The 17,948-nt window shown below is 42.5% G+C and overlaps 1 protein-coding gene across 7 annotated transcripts in view; it reads left to right on the top strand.

Moving 5' to 3' along the window:
• Positions 1-17,948, top strand: part of RUBCNL (rubicon like autophagy enhancer) — a 40,503-nt gene that overhangs the window by 4,674 nt on the left and 17,881 nt on the right. For 3 of the 7 annotated variants that reach the window (XM_032403008.1, XM_032403009.1, XM_032403006.1), the window contains 4 exons: positions 4,651-4,786; positions 10,904-11,501; positions 14,750-14,832; positions 15,322-15,532. In XM_032403008.1, coding sequence (XP_032258899.1) covers positions 10,997-11,501; positions 14,750-14,832; positions 15,322-15,532 — 799 coding nt within the window. In that variant the 5' untranslated portion in view covers positions 4,651-4,786; positions 10,904-10,996. Of the gene's footprint in view, positions 1-4,198; positions 4,787-8,980; positions 9,300-10,903; positions 11,502-14,749; positions 14,833-15,321; positions 15,533-17,948 lie in introns of those variants that run through there. The other 4 variants (XM_032403011.1, XM_032403010.1, XM_032403007.1 and 1 more) reach the window with 3 other exon arrangements.

Here is a 17,948-nt window from a genome sequence, read left to right as displayed (position 1 = left end):
TTTCATTATTTGACATGCTCTTCATGAGACCATTTAACTCTGAAAACATTGTTGGCTTTCTGAAGTTGGAGTTCTTGTTTTCTGATTGGGGAAGACTCTGTCAGAGCCAAGGATAAATATGCAAGAATAAGCATTTTTCATTCGAATGATCTTTAGAGGAAGATAGTAAAGAGCTAAAGAAAGAGTACCATTGCTTGCTAACAGGTTTTCCCCACCTGTCTGAGGGCACACAAATAATAGCATTGCCAAATTTAAATAGTTTCCCTTGTTACTAAATTTAGATTCATATTTCTAATATGGAAAGGAAAGAGTCACAAGGTTGGTGGTGTTACTGTTACAATTTAAGCAGTTCTTTTTAAATAAGCATGTCCAACTTTCCAGCCATTATAAACATGAGCAATCCTAATGCCTGTATGTTATATTGTATATATCTTTTCTAAAAAGATAAATAAGGTAAGCATGTCAATGTCACCAAACTCTCTGACTGGTTTTTCATTTTAATTAAAAGGAGTTGAGAGGTGACTCATTTATGAAGTTGGGAAATAAAACTAGCTCTCCTTAGTTGTGCTGTTGTATACTGAACTGTAAGTTTTTATAAAATAACACTGATGGTGATGATAAAGCTAACTTTTATTGAATATTGTGTGCCAGACTGAGAATTCATTTAGTTCTCACAACAATCTGTAAAGAAACTGAAGCACAGAGAGGTTAAGTGCCTTACCCAAGGTCACACAGGTAGTAAGTGAGGAATTTCTCAGATTGACATAAAAATTATATTTGATTGGGACCCTGGTGTTTTTTTCTTAACTTCTGCACTGTGTTTTATCCCATACATACAGGCAGCATGATGGTGAGATTGGGGTTCTGGAGCAAGGTTCCATGTCCCAGTGCTGAGCTTGCTGTTGAGTTGCTGTGTGGTCTTCACTTTACTTCCTTTTCCTGGACCTCAGTTTTCTCATCCACAAAATAGTCATAATAATACTATATTGAATGAATGTTTTATTTCTCACTGGAACATGAAGTGTGAACTGTGAAAGAGAAACACTTCCATTATGTAAAAGGAAGTTTCAGAGGCAAGTGTTTTTGTCATCTTCAATGTAGGCTGGAAAATGACAAAGGAGAAAAAGCCGAAATAATCTACACACTTAAATGTGATCTGCCCAACAATTAATGTTTGGAAATTACTTTGAGAAAATACTTTAGTTCTGTTCTTGGATCCTTAGTTTTACGCTTATTAAAAGAGATAAATGTAAATTAGACCTCAAAGTTTTAGGGGGGGCAGGTCAGGTTGAAAAGCACCCAGGACCAGCAGATGCTTTTGTCTTCTTGATTTCAGGAGCTGAAGACTGGAGGGCGGGGTGGCCTTAAACTCTTCCACATTCTTTTATTTCAGCAATCTGTAGTGGGTCAGAAAACAACTGTCCAGGAAATACATGTAACGTACTTCCCTATTCTCTCCTTCTTTATTTGGAGATTTTTCTTAGAAGCCAGCTCGAGGGATGGCTATTTTAAATATGGTAGGTCAGGAGAGTTGAACTTTTGTTTATGCACATTTTAAGGGTATTTTAAGCAATATGGCTGTCGTCGAATCATTTGAACTGTCCTATGACATATATAAAATGTGTTTTTTGTTTGTTGGTTTTGGTCTCATTCTTAGTTTAAACTCTTGGTCCCTGTGGAGATTTGGGCCCAGGGAGGTAAGCATGAGCATGTCACTGACATTGTCGGCAGCCCCTTCGTGCTTGATCAGTTTTGATATTCTGGAGAGATGTTTGGATCTGTGAGATTTAAAGGTCTCTCCTTTATCCCTGTGCTGTCACAGGTAAGAATGTGAACTTGGGAGCAAGACTGCCTGGATGTGAAACACTCCAGTTACAAGCGGTGCCTCGGGTTCTAGTGTTGTTATATCTACCTCATAGATTGTTAGAAGGATCAAGTGCGTGTGTGTGTAGAAAATCTAGAACAGTGTCAGACACATAGTAAATGCCATGTAAGTGTTAGTTATGAACTGATAACGATGGCTAAGATAATAGAAGAAGAGTGCTCTGGGAAAAAAAAAAATAGGGCAGTAAACGAGGATAGCGTACACCTTAGGGATGCAGTTTTAAAAAGGGTGATGAAGAAAGTCTCATTCCAAAGGGAAATTTGAATAAAGAAGGGAGTGCAAGTAGAAGAGTATAGAGGGGTGTAGGGGTGCAGAAGGGTATAGAGGTGTAGGGATGGAGAGGTAGTAGAGAAGGTCAGAGAGGTAACTCAGGGATACATGGACAGATATAGCGGTGTCGAAATTTTTTCTTTTTTTTAATTTAAAAAATTTTAAAAATTTAAAAAATTTTTATTTCATTTTATTATTTTTTTTAATTTAAATTCAGTTAATTAACATATAATGTATTATTTGTTCCAGAGGTAGAGTTCAGTGATTCATCAGTCTTATATAATACCCAGTGCTCATTAGATCCCATGCCCTCCTTAATGTCCGTCACCCAGTTACCTCATCCCCCCACCCCCATCCCCTCCAGCAACCCTCAGTTTGTTTCCTATGATTAAGAGTCTCTTATGGTTTGTCTCCCTCTTGTTTTATTTTTTCCTCTCTTCCCCTATGATCCTCTGTTTTGTTTCTTAAATTCCACATGTCAGTGAGATCATATGATAATTGTCTTTCTCTGATTGACTTATTTCGCTTAGCATAATACCCTCTAGTTCCATCCACATTGTTGCAAATGGCAAGATTTCATTTTTTTTGATGGCTGAGTAATATTCCATTGTGTGTGTGTGTGTATGTGTATCACATCTTTATCCATTTATCTGTCGATGGAATTTTTCTTTTTTTTTAATTTGTTTTTTTAAACTTTTTTTTTTGAGAGAGAGAGAGAGGGCACACATGTATGCAAGGTAGGGGTTGGGGGACGGGCAGAGGGAGAGAGAGAATTTCAAACAGACTCCATGCCTAGTGTGGAGCCTGGCCTGGGGCTCGATCTCACGACCCTGGGCTCCATCTCACAACCCTGAGATCACGACCTCAGCCAAAATCAAAAGTTAGATGCTTAACTGACTGAGCACCCAGGCGCCCCTACTTTTGTTTTTATTTTTGTTTTTTGTTTTTTTTACTTTACCTAGGGAGTTTGCTTATGGAAAATTTCAAACTTAAAAGTAGAGGGAATATCTCCCACTCTCCCTGCTTGTGTTCCCTCTCTCACTGTCTCTCTCTCCATTAAAAAATAAATAAAAAATCTTAAAAAAAAAAAAAAAGTAGAGGAAATAGTACATGTACCCTCCTCCCATTTTCAACAATTATCAAATTATCAACATGACCAATTGGCTTTCATCCATATCCCCGGCTGGCACTTCCTACTGGATTATTTTAAAGCGGATGTCAGAAATTCCATCAATGATTTCTACATACATCTGTATATATTTCTCAAAGATAGGCTCTTAATCACACAGAAGCACAATACTTAACTGTGTTGACTTTGTTTCCCATCTATAAATTGGGACCAGCAGAACCTCCCTTACAGCCCTGGTTTGAAGATGAGGGTGGATGTCTGGACTGCCCTGTAGGGTCCGGCGACCGGTGCCCAGGTGCTGGTTGCCATCATGCTCATGATGTTGTCTTTACCAGCCCTTGGTTTTTGTTTTTTTCTCTTTCCTTTTTCCAGATAATTCAGTTGTGGCAATTTCACTTCTACTTCCCCTCTCTTCTCCGTACCGACTTTAGGCACCTCTATTCTGTATTCCCTTTATCTACGCTCTATTTCCCCCTTAGCTTTCAGCACCTGTGTTTGCAGCCTGACTTACAGCCGGAGCTCTTCTGAACCCCCGACCCCGGAGCCCGTGCGATTCGAGCACTCTCTAGGCTTCCTACGCCTTTTTGAAGGGAGATGGGAACTTCTTCCCATTTCATTTTTTTGGACAGCATTATTGAGATAGAGATAGAATTCACATAACATGCAATCCAGCCATTTAAAGCATACAGTTCAGTGGCACCTGGATGGCTAAGTTGGTGAAGACTCCGACTCTTGGTTTCAGCTCAGGTTGTGATCTCAGGGTCGTGGGATCGAGCCCCACCTCAGGCTCCATGCTCAGCTTGGGGTCTGCTTGGGATTCTCTGTCCCTCTGCCTCTGCCCCTTCCTCCTCCCGCTCAAATAAATAAATCTTTAAAAAAAATGCACTTTTAAAGTGTACAGTTCAGTGGTTTTAGTATATTCACAGATACGTGTCATCCTTTCCACAGTTGATTTTAGAACATTTAGATCCTCAAAAAGGTACCCTGTACCCTTTAGTTATCACTCTTTATGTTCTCATTCTCTCTCCTTCCCCCGAAACACCACTAATCTATGTTCTGTCTCTATGGATTTCCCTATTCTGGACGTTTCATAAAAAAACATCTATCAATATGAAATATCTTTTGTGACTGGTTGTTTCACTTAGTATAATGTTTTCAGGGCTCACCCACACCGCAGCATGTCTTAATACATCACTTCTAATTGTGGCCAAATAATACTGCATTCTCTGGTGGTCACACACTTTGCTTACCCATCCATCAGTTGATGGACATTTGGGTGGTTTCCACTTTTTGGCTATTGTGAATAATGCTGCCATTCACATTTGTGCACATGTGCTTGTGTGAACATCTGCTTTCATTCTCTCAGGTATATACCCGGGAGTGGAATTGCCAGGTCAAATGATAACTGTATGTTGAACCATTTGAGGAACTGCCAGACTGTTTTCTGACATGGATCCCCATTTTATTTTACTCAAACATGGGAACCTCGCCATCATTCAAGGGTAGGTACCTACCCTTACTTAGCGTAAATGTTTGTATTAATATTTTTGTAAGTCTTATCCGGTTGTCTAATATTCATGGATAGGTAATTTTTTATTCATTATTGTTTTTATATAGAGAAGGTTTTACTTATTTGAGTGGTGGTATGTACCTTTAGGATACAAGATGATTTATTGGAAAGGAAGAACAGAGTGCTATTTTCATGAATTTTTAAGTTACACAATATATTAGAATAGCTGTGCACATATAAGGTTTATAAATAAATAGTCCCATACTGGAGATGTATGTACAATGATTTTGTTTGTTTTTTTATAAGTAGGTATAATAATAAAATTCTGGGCACGGTGTTCTAAAAACATGGAATCAAATATAGTGGTGTGGTTTTTAATCCTTTGTTTTGTGACAGATCTCATGGGAAAATTCTTAAAATTACTTTGCCAATGAAATTGCAATTATCCTAATATTTACGGCACAAATAAATATCAGTGGAAGGAGCTTTGGATCAGGTGTCAGACTTGTTTTTTGTTCTACTTCCGGTAGTTATTCATGCTGAGGCTTTGGGCAAGTCCCGTAACGTTCTTTATTTCAGTTCCCAAATCAGCATACTAAAACCTGAAATATTTCATGTTATCATCGTGTAGAATGAGAGTGGTAAGTGTGACATACGCAGTGACCACAGGACGTTAGTCATCTGTGTATCTTGGGCAACCTTGCAATTTTCTTAGGCAAAATATCTATGTTCCTTGGTCTTTGCCTTTGTTGGGTCTTCCCCTTCTCACCACACCCATTTGTCATAATTGCTTTCTGTCCTTCCTCTGGGTTCTTTCGACAGCAGACCTTCAAAATTAGGTGTCATTTCAAAGGTCAAGTTGGTTGGAGAGGAGTCCCCGCGATGCACTGTTTCCTTCCTGGTGCTTCTCGTGCCAGAACACAGAGTTCAGCATGTGTTGTGGTGAAATTGCAGCTGTATGAAAATGGCGGTTTACTCTGATTCCTGGAGGCTTTGTGGAAGCTGTGGAGTCACTTGATTGGGCATCTTAATGGTTTCTCTTTGACAAGTGATCGTGTGAGTCTGTCGCCATCCTTCGGGGATGTGAGCCTGTTTAAAGTCAAAGCTTGAAGGGAAGTATATACGGAAAGATGGGAAGAGGACTGGGGAACTGCGTTAACCCCAAATAGCTGACACGCTGTCTGTTCACTTGCATTTGTTTATTATTGAGCACGCTCAGGAAGCCACCCGAAAATCGGCATAAATGAATTTTATCTTTCACTTCAACTCTTATTTGTGATTTCTATTCTCTAACTTCCTTTATTCTAAGGAAGTGGTTGACAGAAATTTTAGGTCATGATCTCCAGTTTCTTCTAAAGGGTGACATCTATTCTAGACTTTCTTTCTTGGGCAACAGAAATAACCAACAGAGCCATACTTAGGTACTGTTTGTTCGTTCATTCTTTCATTCATTTTATTCACACTTGAAGGATGTATTTGCTGAGCACCTATTATGTGCCCCTGTTCTACATTCTGGGAACAAAATCGTGTCCAGGTAGAATTTTTTTAAGAAGTTACCCTCAGAGATTTTACATTCTAGAGGATGTTAGTCTTTGAGATTAAATAAGATGGGGATTCGTGCTAAGGAGTAAGAAGAAAACTAGAGGTGGGTGGGGGAGAGGAATTCGTGGCCGAGGCAGTTGCCATGACTTATATGGGGGGACCATGGAGCCATTGCTGAGAAGGTAACATTTAAGATGAGTCTTTAATACTCCCAGTAATGTATTCCATCAGTAGTTCGTGCTGGGGCAGAGAAAATCTAAAACCCTAAATCTGACCTGCTTGTGCCTATTCATAAGATTGTTAGGGGTCTTAGCAGCTAAAAGCTGCTCTTCTGCCATCAAAGTGCTGGCCGGTTATGGTCTGAAAGACTTTTGTGAGGTCACTATAGAGGTCATGGTGGCTCATGCCCAACTGAGTTGTCCACAATACTCTGGCTCTGAGGTTGCCCTCGTGATGCAGTCCTTCTCGACAGAACCACTGACTTTGAGGGCCAGAGACCCATCCAGAATGACTTGGCGGGGGGCGGTCCAGGAGTCTCTCTTTTGTCTAGGACCGTTGCTCCTGCATATATGTTAACCAGTAATCTGGCCCGTGCTCACTCTCAATAGGAAAATCTCAATAGAAATGACGGTAAGCTTTGCAATTTGATTTCTCTTCCTTTAAAATGTTTTTGGAAATTGATTTTATCTTTGTATCTAAGCCTCTTTGATTCCCCATTTATGATAGTCGGGAGCATTTTGGGAAGACGCCAACCATCACTTAGGCCCATATTACCTCCTGCTTATCAGCACTGAAATGTATGAATGTGTAGGGTTAGTCACCATGTCTCCTCTACCAGAACATAAACTACTGGAGGAATCATGGAGCTTATTTTACTCCGGTGCTTCCAAAACAAAAGCCATGCCAGTCAAGTAGTAGATGCTCAGTAAATATTTGTTTAATCGAATAATTAACAAACTACAAGCAAGGTGACAATGAGCAATGCAATGATATGATGGTATCTCATGAATTATCTGTTGCCCCAAAGATCAAGCAATGGAGATGTTGACCTTGGGGACCAGGGCCTGGACTTTGTTTCGAATCATTACTCTCCCCTGACAGTCTCCCTCTCAGAGAAACTCTTGCTCCTTAATGACTGTCCAACCCTCCTCGTCATCCTCTCTCTGCCACTACTCAGCTGGGTCCTTAGACATGGCTTTGAATCTCTACGGGCCTATTCCAGCTCTAACATGTTCTCATTGTATAACCCAGAAAAGCCAACGCCTGCTGTTTATTTGTGTGAAACAAGAACATCTTTCTAGAAGGAAATGAAGCAAGCACCTGCTTCTGAAATTACTTTTGAGAAGAAAGTCTGTTTTGTTCAGTGCAGTTAAGTCAATTCCATATCTGGAAGGCTCATAAATAACATCATTCTTTTTGAACTAAAAAACACAGGGATCACTGCTACTTACCATTGGTTAGAGGCTGTGCATTTTTATGTGATTTCACATCTATACTTATCTCCCCCACACAAGAACAGCTATGACGTGTAGAGAATTGAGCATAAAACATGACTCCTAGCTTCATTCTCTTAGAAATACTGACGTTATCAGGAACCACGGACTCAGAACTAAAATTGGAACTTGTAAGAGAAGAGATCTAGTGAGAGAAAATCAACAAAAAGCAACACAAAGATGTTCATTGCTGTATGTTTTATAATAGTGAAAAACTGAAAATAAATTTCCGTCAATAGGAGTCTGGCTAAGTAAATTTTGATACATTTATACTATAGAAAATGGTAAGATAGTGAAGAGTGATAAGCACCCTCAAGACCTTGTTGAGAGAAAAAGAAGGTTCATTATAGATTCTGTCCAGTATGAGCCCATGTGTATGGGTCCCATCTTCTGATCTGACATATGTATGTTAACTCATAGGAAGAGGTTAGAAGGGATAAAGTGGTTACCAGTGTCATTTCTGGGCATGAGGTGGGATTGGCGGGTTTGGGCCCATGTGTGTGCTTCACTCGCTCTAGGCTTCTGTGTTTTGGGCATTCCATAAAAACACAGTCGTGGTTCCCATTTGTAATGATGACACCCAAAATTATTGGAGAGGAAAAGATGGGCGACGAGAAATCGGGGTACCAGGTGGATGTGAGGTTTGGAGAAGGAAGACGAAGCACTTCAGATGAATTCTGGCAGTCGCCACCATAGCCCGTGATACTTGGTGGGCAGTGATTTGGAGCTTATGCAGTACTGTGCAGTATTATGTGTATCTTATCTATGTGTATGTGTCACTTCAAAAGGTTTGACCTAGAAAGAAAGGCCCCCAAATCAAGAAAACCCAAGGAATTGTGGTACAGTTTTCCCATGTACCTTCCTTTGGTCTATTTGTAAGTGTTGGGTGAGAAAAATGTCCTATCTTTAGGAAACATGGATTCACTTCTATCCCTGTATGCATAATTCTGCCAGAGTAACAGAACAGGTGTATCTATCACAGAAATCTTCTCTCTAGCTCATGACACTATTTCCATTTTGCTGGATTTGCTCATTCAGTCCATAAGTTTGTTGAGCCCCCATAGGCAGCTCTGCATCTGGCTGAGAACACACAAGGTCCCTGCTCTCATGGACTTATAGGGAGGGGGTGGAGGGGAATGACAGTGAAGAGGTAAAAATATATCAGGAAGTGAGGCAACTATAATGAAAATTAAGCAAGGTGATGTGATAGCGAGTAACTGGGGAAATACTTTAAGAGAGGTAGTTAGGAAAGACTTCTTTGAGGAAGTAATTTATAAACCAAAGCATGCAACAAGGCAGAAAGGAGCCAGACGTACAATCAGTTGGGGGAAGAGCGGTCCAGGCGGAGCACCATTAGGGTGGGCAAGAGCCTGTGGGACGTAAAAGTTTGCTGTGTGGTCGGGACTTATCGGGGGTGGACAGAGATAAGTGAGCGTGGTCTGCACTCTCATGTCATGCCTTAAGGACAAGGTAAGGATTTTGGATTTTATTCCAGATTCGATGGGATGGGGGTGGGTGGGTGATTAGAGGACTGACATCTGATGTAGGCTTATAAAAGATCTTTGCGTACCTCTTGATTATAAGTTGTCAAGAGTAGAAGCAGGGAGACCCACTGGGCAGATGGGAGGAGAAGATGGATGGGAGAAGATGGCAACTTAGATGAGGGCGGTAGCTATGGATATGAACTTGCTCATGGATTAAAGATGGAGAGCTACAGAAAGATAGGATCAGAGATCACTTCTAGATTTTGGGTTTCAGCAACTGGGAGGTATGTTTCCTGGGATGGGAAAACCAGGGAGGAGCAGATTTGAGGGAAATTAGGGTCTGTTTGGATGTGTTAGTTTGCGATGTCCCTTGGATGAAGGTCGGAAAGGCAGTAAGATATGCTAGTCTGTGGTCCCAGGGGAGGTCAGGAGCAGGGAGCCAGGTGGGAACCATCTGTATACATAACACTAGTATTTAAAACACTGAAACTGACTCCAGAGTCTCAGCTCGCCACCTTGTACCTCTGTTCTCCACCATTTCTTGAAGCTAAGCTCACCTAAGCCGACTGCTTCCATCTCTAGGCCTTCCCCTTGCTGACCTCACTTTTGCTGTTGAAGGTTGCCTTGAGCCTCACAGGGTGAAGGACAGTGGGAGCAGTAGGACACATGCTGGGCCCGTGATTATGGTGACCAGAGTGCTTCTCTTTGGAGTAGCTCTCGACATTTTAATCATAACTTAGTTAGTAGAGCCAAACACTGAGCTTCAATGTGAGCAAACTGGAACAGACGCCTGGGTGGCTCAGTCGATTAGGCAGCCGACTCTTGATTTCGGCTCAGGTCATGATCTCAGGGTTGTGAGGTCAAGCCCTGTATCGGGCTCCACGCTGGGAATGGAGTCTGTTTAAGATTCTCTCTCTCCCTGTGTCCCCTCTCCTTCTCTCTTTCTCTCTAAAAAAAAAAAAAAAAGAAAAAGAAAAGAAAAGATAAACCCTAGATTCACAGTGTGTTCTTTACATATTATAAGCTAATCACAAATTTCTATAGCTATTATAATTCAGTATTATAATCTAAATTACATGAAACAAAGTTTTTAGTGCTAGTGGTTGTCCTCAATTTCACATACCACTTGTCTACTTTGTTGAAATACAAACACAGACTAAATAGGAACAAGAAACTAAGAAACTACGAAAATGTGTCTTTACTTCCCAATGGTATTCCCATTTGGGGTTTGACATTTAATTTTATTGGAATAATGCTCCACTGCCTTACACTTTAATCTGTTTTATCAACAGTATGCATATATGACTTTATCCTAAAAAAAAGCAATCTTCAGTTATCTTTATGCCTTGAAAACCCTTTCCTGTCCCAAAGTCATGCCTCCTGTGTCTGCTGCTAGTTGTATTGCTGATTGATTGATTGATTGATTGATCTGTTTGTTTAGTTATTTCTTGTAAATCCAAGTGGAATTTACTGTATTGTACAGGGTGAAGTACAAACTTATTTATTTTTTGTTTCTTCTCCTCAAAAGATTTTGGAGTTAAAAATATGACTGCGTTCTTATTTATCTTGAATGGTTTTTGCTCATTGCAGATAAGCTGTCTGGCCCCCCGGCTGGCCTCCTGGTGAGTTCAAGGCCCTAATCCAGTAGCACAGCGGAACTCACACCACCCTGAGCCTGGGAAGATGGTGTCACAGTCTACAGGCCGGCAGGATTCTCCGGTGGACTCGTGGGAAAGGGACGGCAATGACCCTGGCGACATTGATGGTTCTGCCAGCCTCCTGGACACTGACCAGTCCCCTTGCCACTCAGACATCAGGTTCATGAGGCACAAAGCTTCCTGGATTAACCCCCAGTGCGAGCAGCAACAGCTGCAGGATTTGCCCCCCCGGGGGCCGACAAGGGGGGACAGTGGGAGCCACTTTGGAGGGAACACCGCCTCTCCCCTCGGCCCCTCACCATTGTCTCTTGGGGACTCCACGGTGGAGACATCACTGTCGAAGGATCCTGCAGACTCTGCCCAGGGCTCAGGTGACAAGAGCGGCGACCTCTCTTTTACCTCCACAGAAGAGCAGGCGGTGCTCCTAGGACACTCTCCTCAGATGTCTCTGTTCACAAGCTCCTTTCCTGGTCCTGAAGCTGCCCATGCTTTGCTGCAGCCTTCCCAGCTGACAGCTTCTGCCGATGAAGGTAACTCCCGTCGGCAATTTACCTCATTCCCGTCTGTTCCCATGCTGGCCTTGGTCTACAGCCTGTCTTCTGTCTTCCTCATAAGAAAAAAGTCATGGCTTTCCACTTTGATCAGAGGCCGGTGCATTAGCTCATTTACTATTATTGTCCCCGGCCCAGCTACCCGGATGGTCACACCGGGTAAAATCAGGTATTTCCGTTCTTCGATAGCAAGGAGGTGCCATCTTTGCTCAGCTTAGCTGATAATCAATGCCATCTTTGAGCTGGTGTGTGCCTTCAGGAGCTTCCAGCTCATGAACTTGCCTGCAAGAGAGAGGATTGGGGGCGCCCTCAGTTCAGTGTGGTGGGAGAAAGTGTTTCCAGACAGAGTGGGCTCCATTTTACACAAGTACTTTCCTAGGAGATAAACTCACCTCACCTCTCCCTGAACGGCATGTGACTAGAAAATAGTAAGATTTAAAAATAGTAATCACAATTCCCCCAAAGACTATACAAAACCTTTCTTTTTTTTTTTTTATTAAAGCCAGGGCTCCCATTGCTATGAAGTAATACACATATTCTTAAAAACCTGGAATTCCTAAAATAAGATAATGCATGCAAAATGCCACTCAAGAGTCAGTAAGTTATCTGTTACTGTTACAATTTGTGACATTCTAATTTTTAAAAAAATATTCATTATGTTATATTCACTGCATTAATTTATATTTCTCTTAGAACCCTAGTTCAGATAATCAATGAAGTTTTTTTCTTTCAAAACAATTTGAAAGCTGCCTGCCTGCCTGTGTGTGTGTCTGTATGTAGGTATTTATTTATTTCTTACTAGCAACAACCAGTCCTCCCTCTTCCCTAAATTATGGGGTTTATTTGTTCTATTGGAAAAACTTTTGAAAAGTCGAAGATGATGACAATCTTTAACATATTATTCATAGCTTAAGAATAGCAGATTTTGGGGGCTCCTGGGTGGCTCAGTGGTTAAGTGTCTGCCTTTGGCTTAGGTCATGATCCCAGGGTCCTGGAATCGAGCCCCACATCGGGCTCCCAGGTCAGCTCCCTCTCCCTCTGCCTCTCCCCCTGCTTGTGCTCTCTCTCTCTCTAATGAATAAATAAAATCTTAAAAAAAAATAGTTCACCAGGGGCGGCTGGGTGGTTCAGTCGTTAAGCGTCTGCCTTCAGTTCAGGTCATGATCCCAGGGTCCTGGGATCGAGCCCCACATTGGGCTCCCTGCTCAGCGGGAAGCCTGCTTCTCCCTCTCCCACTCCCCCTGCTTGTGTTCCCTCTCTCAGTGTGTCTCTCTCTCTGTCAAATAAATAAGTAAAATCTTTAAAAAAAAAAAAGAATAGCAGATTTTGGACGATCTTAAAATGGGCTAGTTTTGAAATAAGAACCAAATTTGAGCAAAATGACACACTCTACAGCAAGTGGTTCTGCAATTTAAAATTATCCTGTAGCTTTATCTTTCTCCCAGAAAGAAAACAGGTACCCCAGGCCCTTTCGTCCTAAGCCAATAACCCCCAGCAATTTCTCTAAGTTCCTCCTTTAAAAACTACTCCATCTTAAACTTGGTAGGAGGATGCGGCCCATGGGATTAAAAAAAGAAGTCCCCAGCGATCTGGTCTTTCTTTACTGTGGGACAGCATTGCAGAGAATAGGCATTTGCCACTAAGACAAGGGATTTTTCCTGTGACTGCTTCGTCCCAATGACAGCAGCATGGTATTCCTTTTCTAGATAATATGGTAGAGGAAGAGCCACCCACCCACTCCCCCAGCCTAGAAACATTTCCTGAGGCCCCAAGAAACAAATCCACAGATCCTTTTGCTTGCAGAGGACTTACTCATTTATAGAGCCCACTCACATTCCTGGTCTCCTTCAATCTCCTAATAGCTCCCTATCCCAGTGTGAAGGATGAGGACATTTCAATGCAGAGGCCCAGCCAGCTGGTGTAGAGAGAGCTAGAACTGGAATCCACAGTTTGACTCTTCTCTGTCCCTTTTCGTCTATACTCGGGGTCCAAAAACTATGACCTGTGGGCCAACTCCGGCTGGCCTCCTGATGTTACAAATACAGCGCGGTGCATGTTGCTCACAGCACCTCCCTCACCCCAGTGGCAGAACTGCGTAGTTGCAACAGATGGCCCTCAGATCCTACAGTATTTACTTCCCAGTCTTTTTCAGAAAAAGTTTGCCCGCCCCGATGGCTTCTGAAGCTCAGAGATTCAAGGTTCTTCATGGAACAGTCACTTTCTTGAAGAAGAGGCAAGGGATTGGGCAATCCTGCTTGCATCGCTCTTCGTCACCCTGAGAGCTGTATGATCCTGAAACCATCTGTAGCATTTTGGTCTAATTTGAACAACTCAGCTCTTGGGGCTCTCACGGAAATGTTTTGCCTTAAATGCTGCAAGAAGAAATCACATGACCAGAGTCGTTTTGTTTTGATGGTGTTCGCTGCCAGTAATGGAGTGGCTTGGGGGGGGCAGCATGGATGAGTCAGCTGAATCTACCCTCTGCAGTTTCTTCTAGTTTTTGTCTGCAGGAAGACCATTTTAGAGAAGCAATGCTGGCCTTTTTCAGACAGGTTTAGTTCCGTAAACAAGAAGTTTTGGGGGGCGCCTGGGTGGCTCAGTCGGTTAAGCATCTGCCTTCGGCTCAGGTCATGATCCTGGGGTCCTGGGATCGAGTCCCTCATCGGGCTCCTTGCTCAGCGGGGAGTCTGCTTCTCCCTCTGACCCTCCCCCCCCATGCTCTCTCTCTCTCTCTCTCTCATTCTTTCTCTCAAATAAAAAAAAAAAATCTTTTTAAAAAATTAAAAAAAAAGAAGAAGAAGTTTTGGGTCGGTTGCAGTGCATGGGAGAAGAGATCCCATAATTCTTATGGCCCTGCTTCTAGACTGTTCTTTCTCATGCTTCTCCATCTCCTTTAGGTAGTTTCCATGATCCTCTTCTCCTTCTGCCCTCTTCACCTCATCGGTCTCCTCCATTCCATTGGCTCTCCCATCCCTTCTCTGAGGATTCCTCCCAAGTTGCTCCAATAGGTTTTTGTAGAAATGACCCCCATTAAGGCAATGTCTGCAAAGCCTAACACCAGAAGGATCGGTCTTCTTCTGGCATCCTAATTTATTCTAGAATTGTGCTAATTCAAAAACAAACAAACACCCTACAATATTTAAAAGCCACTTCCTAGCATTGTTTTGTTTTCTTAGGGAATCTTTGAACTTTTTTTCTCCGTTTTTAATAACTTGCTGCATTGGCAGGTGCTGTTCAAGTCAGTGGAAGAACCACTTTTTCGAATTCCTTCTCTCCAGAGGTATTTCTACTCCCAGTCGATGTCGAAAAGGTGAACACAGCTTCTTTTTTCTTTTTTTAAAACCACAGAGAATGTTGATTCCTTAGATGGTGCTGTTGTGATTTAAATCTGGAAACTTCACTTGATGAAGCCTGGCGGATAGGTGGTTGCATTTCAGCCTCTGGCAGGAGCACTGAGCTAAGAAGGGCTCCGAGTCCGTGCCTGTGCGCGGCTGGGAACTTTTCCATGACTGATGCCTGATGTCTACCCCTGGGCCACCACCAACCCGGGGTCTCATATCACGAGAAATTCAACTTGGGGTGTCTGTTGGTCACAGTGGAGTAAATTTTATGTGTCTGGGAGATATGGGCTATACTTCATATAATGACCTGTGATCACTCAGTTAAGTGAACATTTATATTTCTATGGATTAACTCCACTTAAATACAGCTTCTTGATTTTTCAATCCAGTACACCCTCAGTGAAAAACAGTGGACTATGCTTGTGAGTATTTTAACAGGTACTTTTTTTTTCCTGCAGGAAAACGCCCACTTCTATGTTGCAGATACGATTATAGCAGCAATGGAGAAAATTAAGTGCACCATCCTGAGTCAACAGCACACAGAGCACTGGGGTGTGGAAGAAGCCAGTGGGGCGCTCGGGAATGACCACGCTGACTCTGAAGTCACCTTTTATACCAATATAAAGCAAGAATCTGGGTCTTCTAATTCTTCTGACAGTGGCTATGAAGGCAAGTGGGGCAAATCAGAGAAACTTTATGCTGTGTTCTCCACTTACATCTCTTTTCCTGTCACATCCCAAAGTAGATCTTCAAATCCTTTGTCTAAAACTTTCTAAAACTTCCTGAATAACCTGCTGCACAGCTCAACCCGTCTTGCAGGACCCCGGGTCCACTTTCCAAGGGAAGAGCGCATGAGGGGGCCTGCTTTGATTGGGTGTCCCCAACTGGTCAGCCAGCCATGGCCAGGGGAGTGAGGGAATGTGATTGGATCATCATCCACCTGAGGCCACCAGTGGGGAGAAAAGAAATGATTCCTATTTCAGTATCCCATTTCTGTGCTTTATCTTTGAGTCTTTCTTTTTTGTGTGTGTCTGTTTTTTGGCGCCATTCCTAGTGAACAAGTCATCCCTGACTTCTGAGTAATAATGACACATCCCCTCCATCCGTTCCCTATCCACCTTTGACCTGGACCATCACACTAGCCTCTGGCCAGTCATTCTGTAAGAAGCGCCTTTAGGTCCTCAAGATACATGTGCTGCTTTAATTTTCTCTTTACTTGCAGCCTCTTCCCCTCATCGATCCCACACACATCTGTCTTCCTAGAACAACTTCTACTCCTCTAAAATGGCCTGCTGAGATTGCTCCATATTTGATCCTGGGATTTTTAGCCTTGTGGGATACAGCTTCCCAACAGGCATCTCCTGATCTATGTTGTACCGTGGGCTTTAGTTACACGAGCCTGGTAAACTTGCCCACAGACATTTCTCCCAAGCCTCTGCCTCCCACCCTTTGCTTTGGTTAGGCTCCCTGGAATGCTGGGTCCCCAGGAACTTCACATCAGTTCCTTGATTCTTCTCATTCTTTGCAAGCAGTCCCCCCTCCACCAGCACTGTGACATGCTCCCAGGTTGCATCACAGGGCCAGGGCACCATTCATGTGGAATGAAGCCTAAGTTGTGCTCCAGAATGCTCTATGGTTGTCTGCGTGCATGCTTCACTCCCTCCTGGAGTTGTGTAGCATGGGGGCTTGCCTTCTTAAGGCCCATGGCATGCAGTTGTGTCTTCTCATGGTTACGTGTGTCAGTGTCCCAGCTCCCTTACGAGGTTTTAAACCCTTTGATGGATAAGCATTTGTCTCATTTGAATTTGCCTTCAGCATAAGCTTTGCCAGAAATAGTATTTTAGAGATATTTGTTGAATGGCTGAGTGGAAGCTCATGTCTAGCGGAAATTTTTTTTAAAGATTTTATTTGAGAGAGAGAGTGAGCATGAGCAGGGGGAGCATGGCAGAAGGAGAAGCAGACTCCCCGCTGAGCAGGGAGCCTGGTGACATGCAGGAGTCCATCGCAGGACCCCAGGATCATGACCTGAGCTGAAGGCAGACGCTTAACTGACTGAGCCACCCAGGTGCCCCTGAATATTTTTAATATGAATATAAATATGTTAAATGAAATTTTAAAATATTTCTACCACCCCAATAAAAATATGCATTTTTTAATCACATATCTCTCTTGTGACATTTCTCGTGGTGGATATTACTCCTTTGAGGTAGGTCAGCATACTTTCAGTTACAGGTTTGTCTTGAGAGCTTTTAAAAACAAACAAACAGAATAGAAAGTATCAGCATTCAACTCACTTAGAGGGAGCCGTGCTTCCTGGAACTTTTTTTTTTTTTGAATCAGTGAAATATATTTTTGTGTTTGTACTGAGCTGCAATGCGAATGTATGTTATTGTGGATCGTGGTCAAAAGAGGGCGGGGAAATACAGAGGTGGGTGAGGTTGCCCTATCATACCCAGGAGGAAACCAAAGCTGAGAAGTTGATTGTCCACAGTCACCCAGCTAGGATGGGGCAGTGTTGTTGGGGTTTTTTAAATTTTTTTTTTTAAGATTTATTTATTTATCTTAGAGAGAGAGAGAGAGCACTTGTGGATGAGCAGGAGGGGCAGAAGGAGAGGGAGAGAGAATCCCAAGCAGACCCCGCACTGAGCACGCAGAGCTGGACGCAGGGCTTGATCCCAGGACCTGAGATCATGACCTGAGCTGAAACCAAGGGTCGAGTCAGATGCTTAACTGACTGCACCACCCAGGCAGTGCGGTTTTAAATCCTGGCCGGTTCCCTGTGAAGCGATTTCATGTAACCTCTGCATGACCTTCAGGCTAGAATCTTCCCCTAAACAACTGTATCCATTTCTCTGTGTTTTTCTTTTATGTTTATCCAAGTGAGTGCAGTTTCATTGTGATTACATACTCATATTAATTAATAATATGATTACATTATATTAACAGTATTTCATATCCAGTTTGCCAAGTTGCTATAGTTTTCACATTTTTCCGTGATGGTATTTCTGGAGTTAATAACATGATTTGCAATATCAATTTACTATTATTTGGCATGTAGGTAGCTTTCAGTATTTTAATATTTTAA

The sequence above is a fragment of the Phoca vitulina genome, unplaced genomic scaffold, assembly GCF_004348235.1.
Source record: "Phoca vitulina isolate PV1807 unplaced genomic scaffold, GSC_HSeal_1.0 scaffold5, whole genome shotgun sequence".
Lineage (NCBI taxonomy): Eukaryota > Metazoa > Chordata > Mammalia > Carnivora > Phocidae > Phoca > Phoca vitulina.
This window is presented reverse-complemented; position numbering and strand designations above follow the sequence as displayed.